At 36.5% G+C, this 19,503-nt stretch overlaps 1 protein-coding gene across 1 annotated transcript in view; it reads right to left on the bottom strand.

Moving 5' to 3' along the window:
* The window catches only part of LOC127437626 (death-associated protein kinase 2-like), a 38,645-nt gene that overhangs the window by 8,236 nt on the left and 10,906 nt on the right, over positions 1-19,503 (bottom strand). Inside the window, exons 3-9 of the mRNA XM_051692657.1 lie at positions 13,705-13,926; positions 10,262-10,400; positions 7,268-7,397; positions 7,027-7,075; positions 6,898-6,924; positions 5,225-5,377; positions 4,876-4,921 (exon numbers count right to left, since the gene is read on the bottom strand). Of these exons, the coding sequence (XP_051548617.1) occupies positions 4,876-4,921; positions 5,225-5,377; positions 6,898-6,924; positions 7,027-7,075; positions 7,268-7,397; positions 10,262-10,400; positions 13,705-13,926 (766 nt within the window). The remainder of the gene's footprint in view (positions 1-4,875; positions 4,922-5,224; positions 5,378-6,897; positions 6,925-7,026; positions 7,076-7,267; positions 7,398-10,261; positions 10,401-13,704; positions 13,927-19,503) is intronic.

The following is a 19,503-nucleotide window of genomic DNA, read 5'->3' as shown; positions in this document are numbered from 1 at the left end:
TGGGATGGCATGAGGGTGAGTAAATGACGAGATAATTTTCATTTTCGGGTGAACTATCCCTTTAAGTCTGATTCCTCAGAAAAGTAATAGTCCACTTTCAATAAGCCGCCTGAGTTAGCTATCATGTTCATGGCACGATGTGGGATGAGTTACACAATAAAGTTTAATAAGGGGTTGGTTCAAATCCCTAACCCTAAGTATGAGCTTGCCTTAGCAAGCACCACTAATCACTGTGAATCACTGTAAACCCGGTTGCACAATTTCCAAGAAATACAATAGCACCCCTTAAGGATTTTGTATACTTCTCTCTATATCCCAATGCAGCACAGCCAGCTGCAGACTCATAATAAGTGTGAGGTATATAATCATCATTCAGGGGCTTTATTCAGTGTAGAAGGAAATAACAATTGTTTACGTCAAGCAGCATGTTGACTGAGAAATTATGAAGAAACAAAAAAAATGTCCAAGTGCTGAGGTTCACAAATGACAGCCATATGCATAGCAACACATGCATTGACATTTAAATGACATTTAAAACAATCTTCAGTATATTTGCAAAAATTACTTTTAAAAGTAAATAAATATTGCATTTCATGTTCAAGAAAGAAAGAAATCTCTGAAATATGCATTTTGAAACACTTAAAAAAAAAAGAAGTAAAAACCAAGTTACACATCCCAAAATTGTATTTATGGCATCTGTAAACATAACATGCATTAAGATGATAAAGAAATACAAAACAAACACTGACATCATTTTAAACTGGTTGCTCTAAAAAAAAAGAAAAAAAAAGTGGCTTATGGATGTTTGGTCATTATTTTACCACAAATGAAGAAAATCATAAATAAAACTGACAAGATAAACCATATTGAATGGTCTTGTTGAATTCTGATTTAAATGTTTACATTTTGGCAAGTAACCTATGTCTCATTCATTTCAACATCTCTTAAATGTGTGCCTTCAAAGTGCTTTAAGATTTAAGTACTTAAATATGACAAAAAATAAATATTAAGTTTAATTAATATTATTATTTGTAAATTAATGTTAAATTAAAACTTTACAGTGAATTTACTATATTTACTACACAAAATAAGTGCAAATTTGTTATTGGTCAAATAAAAAAAAGAAATGAAATGCAGAACATTTTATTTCAAAAGTGTCTCATGACAAATGTCTTCATGCATATATTGACCTTTAATGAAGTGTGCAGTATGCATCTGGAAAGTTAACAAATCTAAAACAGATTCCCCTGTACTTGATCTAAAAAAAAAACATGGCTTTATATAGTAACATCAAACTGATTTGATTCAAGTCAGAAATATTATTTAGAATCTCCAAATCAACCTAAATACAGTAGGTTACACAAACAAAACAAATTTTAATGGTTAGATCAAGTAGAAATAGCTCATTAAAGGTGAAGTAAGCGATTCCTGAGAAAGACTGTTGATATTTGAACTCAACAGCCAAACAAACACACCCTTCAGTGCTCCTTCAGAAACTCCGCCCCCCAAATAATCCCACTGTGCTAGCAAACTTGTGTTTTTAGGCCGTCGTGGCTATAAAAACCTTTGCAAACATTGTACGGACAAATACCATGATATAGAGTGAACAACAACAAAGCTAGTAATGTAAATAACGTTAGATAGGTAGTTGGTTAGCAAACTGTTGCTACAACTGCTGTTGCAAAGATAACATGCAGAGAGGACAAGACGGTTTCCCAGAGCCAGCACACCAGCTCCTGACAGCGACACTCTCAGCCCTCCTGCTACTATAGCCCCATTTCCCCCCACCTCCCCTTACCCCCCCCCCCCCATCCTGTGCACGAGCCCGAACTGCCCCCTGTTGCTGGAATAGTGTTGTGTGGATCGGTCTGATCCACTTTGTTTATTTTCCCATTTACAGAGCCAGGGCTGTGTACAAACACCAGATTTTTTTTCAGCGCACACACAGAACGGACAATTTGCGGACCGTGAAGACATATTCTCAGAATTTGACAAGTGTATTGGATTAAAATAACTTACTCCACCTTTAAGGTAGCAAACTATTTCAGGTTATCACTTTTTTCAGTATTAGACCACAAAAAGGTGCACTGAACAGCATGCAATGCTCCCAATCCCAGTGTATTACAAATGCAGTCTAATCTCCATTAGCCAGACTCTGAGATGTCTGGCTGTGCTCCAGGACATAGCTCGACCACACAGGCCCGGCTCAGCAGCTCTTTCAGTGCCTCGTTCACCTCATTGTTCAGTCCTGAGATGGAACACTTCCTGCATCCAGTGGAGTTTAGCATTCAGCTCATGTTTGAGAGAGCTCAGGTGGGCTTCTCTCATCTGGTATCGAATGCTAACGCTGACTAAGCTGGCATCGGTCGACCTCAAGTGCTCCTGGCGACCTTTTCTCAATGCCTCAGCTTTACGGAACTTATACCACACCTGAGAGAGCTCCTGCTGTATGCTCTCGCTTTCCTCTTTATACCAGGTTTCCTTCTCACTGTAAATGTAAAGGAGAGATTCAATGTCCTCTTGAAGGCATATGCACTTCTGAGCCATGCCCTCAAGACCCATCTCTATTAGCGAGATGTCCTCCAACACATTGGCGAAACGTTCAAAGCTGACATATGTGTTATTGGGTGGCATGCTGGAGTGGGACTGAATGGTGTACTCTTGTGGATGCTTAAGTCTTCAACTGCCGAGATTCCACTCTCGTCTGTGCCTCTAGGGCAGTGCTGTTGTCCTCTGTCCGTTTGTGGGACTTTGCATAGAGATATTGAGAGGAAGAGTGAGTAAAAGGCTACATCACTGTTTCAAAATATGCAACTCACACATGGGTGAATAGTGGACCCAGGCAGGAGGAAATGGAGTTTTTGCTGGTCTCATGTAAGAGGGACAATGGTGTTAGGGTGAGAAGCACAGCACAACACACCATCAGCCTTCTCTTCAATCCAGGCGATTAAGCGGAACGTGTTCTCCAAACATGCTATTGCTTCCATGATGAGGAATTGCATGCAAACGAGCATCTAGTAGTCCACGAGCAAGTTACAGGTTCAAACGGCACAAAAATTATACAATTCTGTGAGTTAAAAGACGTTTTGTGCTGTATGATTTCAGATTGGTTGAGTTTACCTTTGATTAACTGTAAAATTACGCCTTTCATGTTTACAAATGCTCTTATCATTTCAATAGTGTGAATAAAACTTCCTGATAGTTACTTATGTTATTTAAGCAATATCACACTACTAAGAGTGCTGATGTGCCATTTACAGAATGGCTGTAAGCTTTATTTTGAACTAGTGGTGGTTTGTTCGTAAACGAATCAGTTTTTTTTTTTTTTTATAAATCTTTTAAATGAATGAATCGTTCTCGTTCCCTTCCATTTTTTTGGTTGTGAATGACGCTGTTTCAAGGAATCAGTTGAGCCAATGATTAAATGACCCACACATACCATAAAAGACGCTCATTTGTCGTCACCTATTGGTGTAAATATGCAATCTCAAGAAAAGTTCAATGATTGAATACATGAATGATATATAAATGAACAATGAATCAAAATCTGCACCGGGCACTATTGGAATGGCTCTCATCCAATCAGATTTAAGGATGGGAACTAACTGTTGCATAAAAAGTAATATATTTCAATAATTTTTTACTTATTGAAAAAGTTTTACTCCTAATGAAATGAAAAGCTATTTTGAAACATATGTATAAACTCAGGAGCAGTCATATCAGTAACCTTATAAAAGCTGTTTTTTTCTACATGGAGAAGGTCCGCTCATGGGGGCTGCCATGTAAGGATCACATGACCGGCCGAATACTACTCGCTTAATCTCAGTAACCCCACTGCTATCGGACACTTTTACCATGATTAAATTAATCATGGCTGACTGTGAATAGTGAATTTCTACAATGGCATCAGTAACTGAAAATTACTGCATTTGAATGATGCTGCATCCACACCCCTAGGTATCAGTGTAAGACCAAGATGACATAAACAAAAAATTACTGAGTGCACCTTTAATTGCAGGGTCCAAAATAAACACTCACCAGGCATAAAAGACAAGTAAAAATTGGTGCAAGTAGATAATATAAAGTTATTAACCACTTGGTTGATAATATTTTTAAATTGCAGCATAATGCAATGTTCATATATCAAATGTAAGAATAACGTAAGGTGTAAACAATGTGAGCAAATCAAACAACAAATTAAAAAATAGTGAACAAAAGACAAGTTCACTGACTGTGGTGTCTTCTAACAACTTTTACTTCAGTGGAAAATTCACCAGTGGATGTTTAACAACAAGTTGTTTTCCGTATTATTTTGTAACTCAAGAATTCCACGTGGTGACACATTTCTGGCGTTGAGCCAGCAAAATATGAATTAACAAGAGAGTCCTCAACATCACTGAGACTAATGTATGATGCTGGGAGCGATACAATGACCTGCACTGTTTGACACAAATATTGAAAATAAAATAATGAAATTATACAATAAATAATGAAATAATGCAAGATACTAATAGGTCGATACATTTTCTCAATTCACCCACAATTGGCAGGTGTTGCACAAAGTACATTTTGGACCCTGCTTATTTGGTATATAAGTTATGTAACACATAATATGTAAGTGAAAGGTGTGTTATGTGATATTGTATGTTTACAGTAAGTTTTTCCCACCCTATTGTTTGTAGTTAACCAGTTAATGATGCGTCTAAAATCATTCAGAGGTCAGTTCACTCTGTACACAACAGGAGAGCAAAGTTCAAAGTTGTCAAGCTTTAGAACTCCAGTAAGAAGCATGCGCATTCATATTAAACAAGCCACAAAAGCTTGTATAAACATGCTTTCAATTGTGCAGGTTTCAGACATAATCCAAGTGTTTACCTTTATCCATGGGTGGTTGAGTGCATCTTGTACCTTAAGTCTCTTTCTGAAAAACAAAAACAAATGTGTGCAAAATGTAAGTAAATGCAAAAGAACAACATGAAGATAAAGTAAAAGAGAGATTGAGAGACTTCATTTTGACTCAGTTATAGACAGGAAAGCCTTCTCTTGCCTTAATAAGCACTTCATCTGTGAGAATTCCAACGCACTATGTTTTCTAATAAAGAATTTAACAAATTCCATTCAGAACAAAACTATTATTCAAAGAGGAATTTTACAGAAAAAGCCTCTAACTTTAGAATTTACTGTTGTTGTCTCTCTTTGGTTGAATTCTGATTTGACCTCTCACCTTGTGTCTTTCACCAACAGCTGTCTGATGAAGCTTTTGGCCAGTTCACTGGTGCTGCCGAAGAATTCCTCATCAAATTCATAGTTCACTGCTGAGATGTTTGCCAGAGTTTCCTGCTTGGAGTCGCCCAGGAATGGCGATGCCCCGCTTAACCTAAAAAAATGAAGACAAATACTTGACCTTCGTCCAAGCACTCTGAAAATTCCTGCTAATGAAATTTCCTGCAACTGATCTGACACTGAAATTCAAACACATGTGCCAGAGCTTATAGATCAGACAGCTCTTATGTTCCTTAATTATGGTCACAGAGACAGTGGATGTAACATTATGGGTGATTCACTATTCAGTATTCTGGTTCACTTATCTGTCAGTGAGGCTATTGCTGACACCTCACAATGTCACTTTATACTGAAGGTGAACATTATATTGTGGGTAGTTAATCTATTAAATGGAGTTCCACCCAAAAGTTGGTCATCTAATAATTTTAATCATAGGGTATATAAACAGCTGATTACATCATGTGACATTAATTTCATATTAACTAGATTTGCATTTCCTGAAGGAAATACAAGTGATTGTTAGGTACCAAAATAATAGTGTTAATGTTTTAAATTGGTTTAGGTTTTAGGCTTGGGTTATGCATATTGTAGATTAAATGCCACATAACACAACTTCTGTGACATCTTCACAGTGTAAAGGGGATAAATAGTTAAAGGAACGTTCCAGGTTCAATACAAGTTAAGCTCAATCAAATAGCATTTGTGGCATAAAATTGATTACCCAAAAAAAATAAAAAATTAAAAAAAAAACAATACCAGGATAATGGGGTTTGCTGCCATGAAACAAGGTTATAAAATTAGATATAGCTTTACACAGCTAAGGTTAGTAAGCAAATTTTATGAAACTGAAATCATGTTACATGTATAATGTTTACAACTTTTAGCGATCCTTTTGAAACGGTGTGTATTTTAGCGTTTATGGACTAGCCTCATTCACTTCTATTTTAAGTACCTTACTGTAGCCGTATTTTTTTATATACAGATAAATAAGTGAAATAAATAAATAAAATTTGTTGAATCAACATTGTACCACAAATGCTGTTAATTACGCTTAACTCTGAACATTTCTTTCATTATTTATAAGAAAAAACAATCACAATTCAATATGCAAATAAATGCTAGAAAGTAGACCAATTGCAGTGCAGTATGCAAATATTACAGTGACATCAAAGTTGTTGGTTAGATTTTGAATGGTGTCAATAGGATTTTCAAACTTTAATCATCAGTTTCTTAAAAAGTATACAGTTTATAAAAAAACAAACTTTATTGCACGTCTAAGACTGAAATTATCTACAAAACAAAGTTTAAATGGAGTTGGAGTGGTTTGGACCGAATTAATTGCAGAACATTGTGCAGAAGAAACAGACGTAGAAAGTTTCAATACACTACTCTGTTGTTAACTTTCCATTAATTACGTTTAATTTAGAACATGAGTTGAGTCTCATACTCGAGCCCCTCCACTGCAGACAGCAAGCCAAATCTTTATACCATGTGAACTTGTAAATTCTATGACTGATTCCATGGAGTTTCTCATTCTAGCAGTCTTTGGGATGTCAGTGAATGTCTAGATGTCTATGAATCCAGTTTAATCCACAATCCTCTGTTAACACTTACAGGATGTAAGTGATGACTCCAATGCTCCTGAAGGAAACAGAGGGTAGGAAGAGGAGGCACATGGTTAAGCCAAGCACTGATGCTTGCTACATGTAAAGTACAAAGCATGATGTGATTAAGAGTTCTTACCACATGTCCGCCTCTAATCCCAGCTGCTCATAGTTGACTATCTCTGGAGCTGAAAATAAACCCAGTAAGAAGTATCACTGTACTGCCATTTGATTCAAAACAACAATGTAGGATGTCCAAAAAAAGTAGAGAATTTCAGCTGCATCTGACACATCAGTGTCCTTCCAGTAATGTGAAAATTAATCAATCACTTGCCTTTTTTAAAAAAAAATCATGTACTTTTGTACATTCACAGACTTACCAACGAATTCTGGAGTCCCAAAAATGTTTTTGAACTCAACTCCGTCCTTGATCCTATGTGCTAAACCAAAGTCGATAAGCTTGATCCGTGGCAATTGAACATTGTTGTCCAGCAGCATGATATTCTCAGGCTGAAAACCAAAGAAATGAACAATAACAAAGATGATCTGCCACCCACATTATGTCAAAAACAAGCAAACAGTTAAAGCTGTGGCCTAGCAGATGTTGAGTTGTGGCACTAATGTGGCAGTTTCCCAATCAGCAGTACATAAACCCATATAATACCCAGTGTTCATTTTTACACTTTTTTAAAAAATTGTATTCATAATTTTTATCTTTTGACCAAAACTATACACAGTATTTCATCATGTCATATTAATTAATTTAAAACCAAAAATAGCACATGATTTTAGTCTACAAAATCAACATTTTAGGTGACAATAATGTGCAAAATGACAAAAACATCAGACTGTAACAGACCCAACTTTAACCAAATATTCAAACATTTTGAAAAATGTATAAACATTTAAATATTTAAATATGAATCAAACACAACCTGAGCTCCTAAAAAGCATATAATATACTGAAGAATAAGCAACTTTTTAGGAGTTACTATGTTGCGAATTCTTCACACTTTAGAGGCTTCCTCATGCTTTAATTTCCCATCGCATTACATGTAGCGCATAACAGAAACAGAGTTTTACAACAGAAGTTACTTATTCTGTTCACCTGATCATTGACTATATTGTCTGTGCTGATATAAGTTGTAATATTATGTTGACAAAGGGGTACATGGCACAAAGGGAAACATACTATGCCCCTAAAATCAGGTCAGGCAACTCAGGAAACACTATTCATTTCAGTGTGTATACGATCATGTAATCTCCACCTCAGCATTTTGCATGCTGATGAAGTGGCTAAAGGTTTCATGTAAATCTGAGGAAAAATGCTCAACACCCGTTCTGTTCCCTTTTGATGCCTCTACATAAGCAAGAGGTGAAAAGAGGCATCTAGCTGACTTAAAGTGCGGAGGAGTACGTACATTATGTCCCTTTAGGAATTGAGCCTCCAGTAAATCTATCTATCTATCTTTCTGTCTGTCTGTCTGTCTGTCTATCTATCTGAACAATCTTTTCACCAGTATGGCACGTTTTGTTAACAGAGCATTAAGCATGTTTTGATTGAAATGAGAAAGGGTTATATCCAGTTATTTGAGTGTCTTTGGCTGCCCTTGTACTGTTAAAGATTCTGCCAGCGACTGCAGATACGCAGCACTTAGAAAAACAGGATGGAGATTATCCTCAAGAACAGCGTGGGTGACATGTCTCATCATGGTGATGCTGTGTTAGAATGTCTGGATGAGAAACACATGTGAATGGGCTCCAAAGACATAACTGTCAGCCAATGATGGGTCAAAATTTGTTAGACAAGTTATTAGCAGAGGAAATTATTTTGCAAGGATTTATATAGTGAAAGTTAATATTGCTAATAAAGCTAATATAAAGATTTGTCAATGGGATAAAAAAATAAACTTAACTCAAGATATAGTCTCTGAAAACAAGTCTTATTGTCTTATAAAATTTTGCTTCTCAAATAAATGCACAGTATCTTGTTAAAATAAGGATTTAAAATAAGGATATTCTTTTTAAATATCCTTATTAAATAAGGATATTTACTGACATTTAAATAAGTAAAAACACTGATTATGAATGTGATTTTTTGCAGTGTGACAAAATGGGGTCACCTGTCCATTTCCTAGGAATAGAACAATGGCAGGTCTTAGAAAAGTGAATACAGTTATTTTGCTATGCAAATTTACAGGTGTTGCCATGCAACAGAGAGGAGTGTTCCTCTGAAAAGGCACATCCATCTCTGTTTGGATGAGCCAAACTGCTGCCATGGCAACCGCTGTAGCTGTTTCTTGCTTCCACAACTAAACCATTTATAGGAATCTATTCACCTTATTCAGCACCGCCCCTTTTCTGCGATCCACTCTTCAGAATTTTGTCATCTAACTTCCTGTTTGTATTGAAGCTACTGAGAAGAGTCGATCAAAATGGATTAAATGTGGGAGCACAGAAAGTATTTTTCACCAAGAGTTGATGGTGTGAGTCTACAGCACCCCTTTACTATGTCAAAATGCTAGTGAGGTGCTTTTTCTGTCACTCTAAATGTTAATTTTTACCGACTCCCACGGAGGTAAATTGGACCTGGCAAATCACATTCAAACAGCTATGACACACTGCACTTTTTCATGATACAAGCATTTTATTGTTATATGTGTAATTGTGCTTAATTTTTAGGTTACAACTTGTTAATAATTTGTGTTAAAATGTGTCATTGATATGAAATTTCCAACAGTGACAGCTCATATTATTACACATTTCAACATTAAAGAAAATTACAATTGTACTTTTTAAAATTAATTTGTCACCAAAAACTTTTTAGAGGCTTAAATGTGATTAAAATGGCTGTAAACGGAATATAAAATAAAACATACACTTTCACATGTGTATGTGTGTGCGTGTGTGTGTATAAATATACAGTAGTTGCACCCTCCCCCGTCCCGGTTTAACGCTCAAAAATCTGCTTACATTAACTATAACGCCATGGGTGAATGACATGAGAAGATGGTCTGAGGTGTCATGCAGAGATATGTTTAATGACTTTGTTTTGTCTCTTGGACTTTCATGAGCACGGAGGCATATCATCTTATGGATTTATGAATGAAGTACTTGTTTTAAAATCTCCCCGCTCTGCTTCCAGTTGTTATGACATCCCCTGAACACTTTAAAATACTCATGATGGCTTTTGACATCTCTATAACCTTTAAATCCATTTCGCTAGCTAATTACACTTTGACATCAACACCATAGATATCTATATAGAACCACTAGAATGGAAGTTCAGAGACAACATTTTCAAGATGGCTGCGCACTAGTTTCTCTGGCGCATAAGGTGAATAGAACTGGCTGAGTATAAGTTGTTTTTGTACCTTCAGGTCAAAATGTGCGATTTTCATGGAGTGTAGGTATTGAACTCCATTAAGTATCTGTTTGATGAATTCAGTGGCTTCCTCTTCACTCAGTGACTCTTTCTGGGCCAGGAAGTCAAAGAGTTCGCCTCCAGATACACTGAAAAAGAGAGTTTCAATGAGTTATAAGTGGGTTACTTGTCTTATATGCAAACATACACATAATGAAACAGCTTCAAACCAAATCCAACAAATGCAACCAGTTAAAGTGAGTAATTTCTGCACCACAAGCATCACCAAATGGAATTGCAAAAATTGCCATTTACAATTACTGTTTTCAGACAGGTTTTCCAAACACTCCCCCCATCTTCCATTGGTTGAATACAAATAGATAGTTCTGCCCCAAGCTTAAAAGGTTAGTTCACCAAAAAATTAAAATCCTCTCATGATTTACTTACCTTTAAGCCATCCCAGATGTGTATGACTTTCCTTCTTCAGCAGAACCAAAGTGAAGATTTTTAAAAGCACATTTCAGCACTGTTTGTACATACAATGCAAATAAATGGGTGCCATCTGGCTGCTGGCTGTTTGATGATCCAAAAGGCATATTTAGGCAGCATAAATGTAATCCACATGACTCCAGTCGATCAATTAATGTCTTCTGAAGCAAATCCATAGGCATGTGTAAAAAAAATATATCGATAATTAAAACTTTATTAACTGTAAAAAATTGGTTACTGCCAACAGTCAAAGTATCAGTGACGTAAGCGCAATGGCGCGTTCACCCGAGAAGTCGGAATGCGTGCTTCGTATACAACAGAGGAACGAACATCGCACGAGAGTTAGATCATTTCAACAGTACAGCGCTGGGTGGAAGCAACGATTTAAAGTTAAAAATGTTTTAATTATCAATTTGTTTCTTACACCAACCTATCAGTTTTCTAAAGAAGACACTAATTGATCGACTGGAGTTACTTTTGTGCTGCCTAAATATGTCTTTTGGACTGTTAAACAGCCAGCAGCCTGATGGCACCCATTTACATGCATTGTATGTACAAACTGAGCTGAAATCTGCTTATAAAAATCTTCACTTTGTTTCTGCTGAAGAAGGAAAGTCATACACAGCTGGGATGGCTTAAAGGTAAGTACATCATGAGAGAATGTAATTTTTGGGTAAACTAACCCTTTAAGCCATTGACTGAGCCAGTTTTGCTATGTTGGGCTGTTTGGGATGTTCAAACAGAGCAATGTTTAGATAGCGCAATAGTGTTTACACTTTTTGGGGGAATCAACCTACAAATGGCTTACTGTTTTCTCTGTATATTACATTGGGATAGGAGAAAGTATTTTAACATTGAACAAATTACAGTGTTTGTCCAACTTATGGAAGACATAAGTTATTAATTATTTTTGTAATTCAGAAATTGCACAATTCACCTTTAGTGTTGAAGTTTAAACATCTCCCAACACAGTGACATTAATGTTATGAGATCAGGTCATAATAAAATAAAATAATTTTATTCATATTTTTGTTTATTTATGTATGTATTTTGCACCTAGCATTTTTGTTATTTTGCATATCTTTTTTCTATATTGTAATTTTATCTGTTGAAAAGTTTTGAAACACTTACTCATTCTTTATTATAATTTTTTTTTCTCACATTTTAGAATAATAGTAAAGTCATCAAAACTATGAAATATCATAAATGAAACTATGGGAATTATGTTGTGACTAAACAAAATCCAAAATAAATCAAAACTGTGTTATATTTTAGCATCTTCAAAGTAGTCACCCTTTGCCTAGAATTTGCAGACATGTACTCAACATTTACATTTTCTCAACCAACTTCTTGAGGTATCATCCTGGGATGCTTTTTAAACAGTACTGAAGGAGTTCCCATCTATGTTGGGCACTTATTGGCTGCTTTTCTTTATTATTTGGTCCAAGTCATCCATTTCAAAATTTAAATTCAAGTTTAGTTTTACAATGAAATAAATTAATATGTTGGCACAATTATATTTTTGTCTACAAAACTAATTTCAATCATTTAAGCCTTCAGATCAAAAAAAATTTAAGATCATGAGAAACATTTCAGTAAAGTGTTTCAAAACTTTTGACCGGTAGTGTATATATCTAATAACTTTGACAGAAAAAATCCCCAACACTGAATCTTTATCTTAAAACCGATGTTAAAAACTATTTATTATTTAAATCAAAAAAACCTTTGAGTATTAACTGAGCCTGATCTCACACATAAAATGATTCTAAATACTAAAGCTTCTTCACTGCTGTTCATCTCGATAAAATGAGACTAGTAAACTTCCTGTAAAACAGTTAACCACAGCAGTGCTTAAAAAAGCTGAGTCTAACCATTTTTTATCTCTAACATCAAAACACTTTTATCGCAGCAGAAAGCTCCCTAAGTTTTACTCACATTTAAATACAATAGCTTATCAGCTTGGCGTGGAGTCTAAGTAGTTGCTCCAAATAAATGTTCTTCACTTAAAATGAACAGCAGCTGACAGACATAGACAGTCTTGTCTATTCAGCTGCAATTCTGATTGGATTCATTCCACAATTAGTCTAATAGAGCCTCTATGCTCTAATGCATACATTATAGGCTAAACCTGAGCTGGGCCTCTGAGAAACTCTAGAGCACTGATATTTACTAGATCCCACATGCTATACAGGCAGAAACACGGTACACATAGAGGACTACAGATAATGAGGTACATCGACAACAATTATACACACACATACACATGGATACATGTGTGACAAATTGTTCCCTTTTACAAATGACGTAAGAGATCAGTCAACAAAGCAACTATGGAAATTGAGCAGTAATGAATCGCCTAATGCTTATTTACTGGATTTACTTGGTATGGGACTTGTCATACTATACAGTTTTTCTCAAGGACTGTGATTTGTAGCAAATATAATTCATGTACACTGAGTACACCATAAAGTACTCTGTACTTTGGCTTAGCACTGATTAACAGCTTCAGCCACTGTTATGGTTTTAATGCTTTTCCTATTGCACCACCACTAAATTCGAATTTTAGAAATGCTGTAATATTAGGCTAATATTTTAAAGGTGTCATACAATAGAAAACCAAATGTCATCAGCTACTCAAAACTTAACGCTATTGTTACTCATTTCATAAACAAAGAGGTTAGACTATTTTAATAGTGGTGATTTGCATATAGAATCCTTCAAGGTACAGTAACAACAGCAGCTTGTTTAATTTTAAGGGCCACAGAGTGGACAATGATCAGGTGTTAGCTTAGTTTTGGTGCAACAAATCCTGACTAACATTTTATGTGCAATTCAGGGAAAAAATAAAATGCTACAAAAGAGTAGGATATGGCCCCTTTAAGAACTATACAGTGAGGCGAGCTGTGTTTGAGTGGGTAATTGTAGCTTTTCATAAAGAGCGTGGGCGGCCGCATTATCACTCACAGTTCCAGGATGAGCACCACGTCTGTGCGGTCCTCGAAAACATCGTGCAGTGTGATGATGTTAGGATGTCGGAGCTCCTGTAGGATGTCCACTTCCCTCTCGACTTCCTCTCGCCGAACACCTCTTCGGCTCACACGATTCTGACGCTTCTTTATTAACTTTGCTGCATACTCCACGCCTGTGCTTTTCTCTATACAACGTTTCACGATAGCAAACTGCCCACTGCGTGAGAGAGAGAAAGAGAGAGAAAGAGACAGTCAGACAGAAGCAACAAGCAGAAATAATGCATTCATGTCTAAATAGGCCTAGGTCAGTCTAATCTAGTTAAACTTTCTGCAGAGTATCTGATTTAAATAGAAATTTCTGTCATCATCTACTCACCCTCATGTCACTTGATACCTGTATGACTTTTTGTCCCATGGAACACTTACTCAGTTATTATCAAAATGTCAAAGTTCATTCAAATCAGAAGAAATTGCTAGCTAATCATTGGTTGTCAAGTTCAGTTGTAATTATATACATTAAACAAACAAACAAACAAAACATTAAAAAATATATTTAACAGGCTGGAATTTGAAAGTGGGGTTTTTTGGATGCTAAACAAAAAAATGATACTACTAGACTAATGAGTCTTAGAATATACTTTAAGAACTACTGTCGTTAAAAGTATTTATTTACTTTGGTTATGTCTTATCTTGCCTACTTGGTGCCCCCTCAAAACAAATAGGTACATGAGAGAGAGTTATGGAAGGTGGTTATAGGAACAATTCAGTTCCCCTGCTAATAAGTCAGGTAAGGAATGATCTGAGTGATCACAACAATTGCACAATCTAATACTGTAAATTCCAATTTTGTAGGATTAAAACATTCCAACAAAGCCAATATACATTCCAATATACCTGTCACGCTACTGAAAAAAATATTTTTAGTTAGTAGCATCAATACTTTTAGTTAACTACTCCCCAACCAAAGAATGTGAGTGGAGCATAGCGGGAGTGGAGCGATCAGAATTTCACTGGAGTCAGGAGCGCCTTTCATGAGACTGCGCTCAGTTCCACTTTGACCGCTCTCGAGGTGCTCACTTTCCGCTCCTCCCAGAATGTGCTACACTTCTGGTCCCATTCAAACCAGGAAGTTCTCGCTTTTAATTCAAGATATGGGTTCTGTTCTAATGGGAACAAGGAGGTAATCGTGTTCACATAAACAATTGTGTCCACGATTCAAAAGTTGCACTTTCTGCACCTCCCAGAATGCGCTACATTTCTCGTGAGGCTTCATGAATATGCATGCACATCTACACTGACAAATATCTGGTGTTGGTGGCTGTGTTAGATCCAAGATTTTAAACAGAGTGGATTATTGGACATGTAATTAACTCCTCTGAGAGATTAAAAAGCTGTAGAGCAAGCACAATGAATCTCATATCAAACTTATATTGTATTCGGATGGGATTAGTTTTATATGGAGATGTGGGGTAACGTAATAATAACCATAGCTTCTCCATGAATTTAATCCCATGGAAATTTGTCATTTCACAAATGTTTTGGGACTTTTTACGGACTGCACGTTCCCCCTCTGGTAAAGATTTCAGCGTGTTTAACCTACAAGTAAATGCCCAGTAAAAATAAGACCTGGTTACACTAATCTTGTGTGAATTGACATATTGTTAAAAAGCCAGTGAATGGAGGAAATTGTGTTGAGGTTTGTATGTTGTTCGGACACTGCAGCCCCGTGATTCAGACCAACATTTTCGAAGGGACTAATAAAATGACATAATATGGATTGTCCATATTTTCAATTCATGAGTGATTTAAATTATAATATTCAACAGGCAACTAAATCTGAGAAAATCCAAGTAGGAATTCGTAGCGAATTAGCAGAGACGTTTTTCCTTACTGTTGATGATTTTATTAAGGTGAAAGGTTCATTCATGTTTATTAAGGTTTTTATTAAGCTGAAATGGTGGATGGCTGAGTGCGTTCACTTTTAATAAAGGTATGTGACCATTACGCTCCAACATTGCGCTCACTCCACGCCGTTCACATGCTCTGTCTCCAACCTTAGTTAATACTAGTGTACTCTTATCTAACATTTAAATTGCCTCAGTTGTTTGCAGGTAAGCCAGTTTCACTGCAGCCACTACAAGAGTTTTCTTTCTGAAACCCTCCTCCTTCCCAGCATCAACTGTCTAAATCTACTTCAAGGAGATTGTATGTTTGTGTTATTGTGCAGCAGGAATTGATGTCACCACCACATTAACATTTGACCATCCACGTTTACAAACCAATTCAGTATTCAGCAACCTGACAGCAGCATGGTTTCTCATTTCACATGCAAAGTCGCTAGCCAATCAAAACAGAGGTCATTTACATTTACAGTAGATGTCTTAAAGGAACAGTACCAAAAACAGTCTGTTTAATTCTAAGGCTCAGAGAGGGGGTGGAAAATGTTTATATGAAATGAAATAATTCCTGTTTTAGATACAAGAAAACTTAACTAACATATAAGTGGACTTAAGGGAAAATAAATAAAATGCTGTACAGAATATGGCCTCATTAAACTAGCTTAGTCTCTTTGCTTAAACGAATACATGCCTGATGCACATAGATGGCCAATGCATGAAGCACACAGATTTAGGAAGTGTCTACGAGTCAGAGTTATATTCAGCAGGTGTGTCTATCTAGATCAGGGCTGCAATGACACAATGTTCAGGAAACTAATGAAAGTGTAGGCAAATGTATCTGAGCTGACTGAGTAGACCACTCTTGACACTATGCCTCACGTTTGCGGATGTACATCTGTCCCGCCTCACTATCAGCTGTGACCAGGAGATACTGTCCAACTCCACTGGCACTCATGCCAAACAGCCAGTACAGACATGGAGGTTGGGAGCAGAGAAGAGGGATTAGGGAAGAACAGATAGCAGAATGACAGGGAAAAGCAGAAGGAGGGATGATGCCTTCTCTGTGAAATGTGGAGAATGTTTAGTGAGGTTTCAGAGCTTTGTCATCTTGAGGAATACCGTCAGACCAAAGCAGACTTTGTAAATAGTGGACTTTGTCTTAGCACTCTTGGTTGCTAAAGTCAATATGAAATCAGAATTGATCCTATTTATTTGTATAATACACATTCCTGGTCGTATTGTGTTAAATTAATCAGTGCATGTTATTCTAAAAAAAAAAATGTTTGTCATTTTATTTCATCAAAATGTAATAACTTGCTCTGCCTCTGAAACAACTTTCTTTAATTTATCAACCCCTCCCCTCCAACCACCAAGCCTAATTTTGTTATGGAACATCAATTTGTTACGATCAAATACATTTCTTGATGGATAAAGTCAAGTCCCACCTCACATTTTTTCTTGTTAAAAAAGTTTCGCTGCGAAATGTGTCAGATTGCGACAGTGGCAGCGCCAGGTTGGGGCTTGGTGGGGCTACAGCCCCATCAGTAATTTGCATAGCACTAGCACAGGCCCCCACCCTTAAGAATTTCTGAATTATTGTAAATTTTCACTTTCTCTTTGATTTCAAATAAAAATTATAAAATTAGACTGGAATGAAATGGGTTTGCAGAGACATTAGTTTGGGAAAATAATGGCAGAATTTTCATATTTGGGTGAACTATTCCTTTAACCATAAGTTCACAGCTATAGACTTCAATGTCATTGTGAACTACTTGAAAAATATGTCACTGATTCTTCAAAGTACTTCTGTTTTCTTTATCTCTTTTTCATGAGCTTACATGGGAAGTTTACAAAAGTATGATGCAGCCTGAAGTTCTGTTTGTCACTTGCTGTTCTTGTTCATGCACTGAAGTTCCAAATGCCCTGAGAGAATGGATTGTGTGTATTATGCACAGGGAGCAGATGATTAGATGATGATTAGTCAGTTATTTCCTGTGTTTCACATGAAGCCCCACTGAGAGCTTTCCACAAAGTTTGTGTATGTGTCTGTGTGTTATCAGCTGAACTAGGTTAAAATTAGCTGCCACCCTATTCCTCTCCTACCTGCTGGTTTGTTTAGTGGTGATGGGCAGGATGAGGAGATGATGGAATGCTTAGGGGTCCACAGATTATGGATCTCACAAAACACGTCAATGATGACAATGAGACAAAGTAAAATGTCTGGGTGCATTATGGTAATGAGAATTTATAGGAAATGTTTTTAATTGCTATGAAAATAATGTCAGAATGCAAAAAATATTTTGGTCCAAAAATAGGCTTCATTTTCTTTATGCAAATAAATTAATTAATTAAAAATAATTTGACCTGGACATGTCATTCAGTTGTTCACTCACAATTTAGTTTGTCTCTATTCCTCATGCCATAGTAATGGTTCATTATTTTTTGGTTCCAAAAGGCACTCTGCCTCAAGGCCAAAAGGAATTCACCTGCCCTTTCTGTTTGTTTTATTGCAAAAACCCAGACAAAATAAAGACAGAGACATGTGTCCGCTTGGACAAGGCACACTGATTTAAGAAAAACAACTGTTATGTCACTTAGAAAGGACACTTCTCTCAGTGTGTTTAATGCTGTTTTCTGTTCACATAACACATAATACAATCAAGAGAAGAATCGCATTACTGTTCAATGCCTTTGGCAAACAGAACCGAATAAGTTTGATCACTGAATCACTGAGAACTATTGGCCAAATCAATAAATATGTTTGTTTAACAACCTATAACCCAGTAAATGTCACTGCACTGAGATATCAGTATAGCTAATACTGCAAGGTCTCCACCTGGAAAAATGGGGTGGGGCTGTTCCTATGGTCTCACTCCATCCATAAAGTCAACAGAGAACTTGGAGAGTGAGTGGGTAAGAGGTTCTCCTATACACACACACACACATACACAGCACAGGCTGGGTAAACCAAAACAGTCCAGACTGGAATGCGTAGCCTTAGGGTTAGCCTTGTCTCTCCCAGAGCCAAGGGAGACACAAATCTAGAAGATCAAAACAACTCAGAGTCTCATGTGTTCTTTCCAATTATCACCTTAGCGGCACATTGAATCACAGCTGTCATTGCTAGCTGCTCGGCTTTCAATCCACAACACAAGCAGATGCAACATAGGCACAGTCAATACATGTAACATGTGAAGTGAATCAAGAAAGTATTGACTCTCAAACAATAATGAGAGGCCTAAAATATTGCTCTCGGAAAAAGATTATTCCAGTCCTGGATATTAATTGGTCAATCCAGCATTCTTGTCATTAGCGCTGAACGATTAATCAAAATAAAATCAAAATATAATATGACGTAGTGTGATTATCAAACCGCAAAGGCTGTGATTTATTTAAATAAATAAATAGTCTGCACATGCTGCTCGCTGTACCATATTTACACATAGGCTACAGTTGCTGAAAACAATTAAGTCAGAAGGTCAGATCTCTTTATTTTGATTATTTAGTGATTATTTGTATCTATTTTTTTCTGTGAAATTTGTTTGCGAATTTTGATAATTTTGTGACAGCTAAAAATTACTTTTGTGATGAAGTCTTTTGAGTAACAGTTGCTGAAATATAATACTGTAAACACACTGCCCTCAAACCATCGGTCTCACGGTGTGGTACAATACAAAAACAAAAACAAAAAAACAGGTATCGATATAGGCAAGTAACGAAGAGGAAGTATCAGTACTTGTCTCCAAAAAATGGTATAGGGACATCCCTAGTAAAATCCCTAGTAACAACCATGATGCAAAACACAGTACCCACATTACCCATCATATGCAGTACCCATATGTGGCCATCTATTAATCTAAGTTTAAATGTCAGGGACTATATCTTTGCGCAGCATT

Source organism: Myxocyprinus asiaticus, chromosome 48, assembly GCF_019703515.2.
Source record: "Myxocyprinus asiaticus isolate MX2 ecotype Aquarium Trade chromosome 48, UBuf_Myxa_2, whole genome shotgun sequence".
NCBI lineage: Eukaryota > Metazoa > Chordata > Actinopteri > Cypriniformes > Catostomidae > Myxocyprinus > Myxocyprinus asiaticus.
The sequence above is the reverse complement of the archived record's forward strand: the minus strand, read 5'-3'. Positions and strand labels throughout refer to the sequence as shown.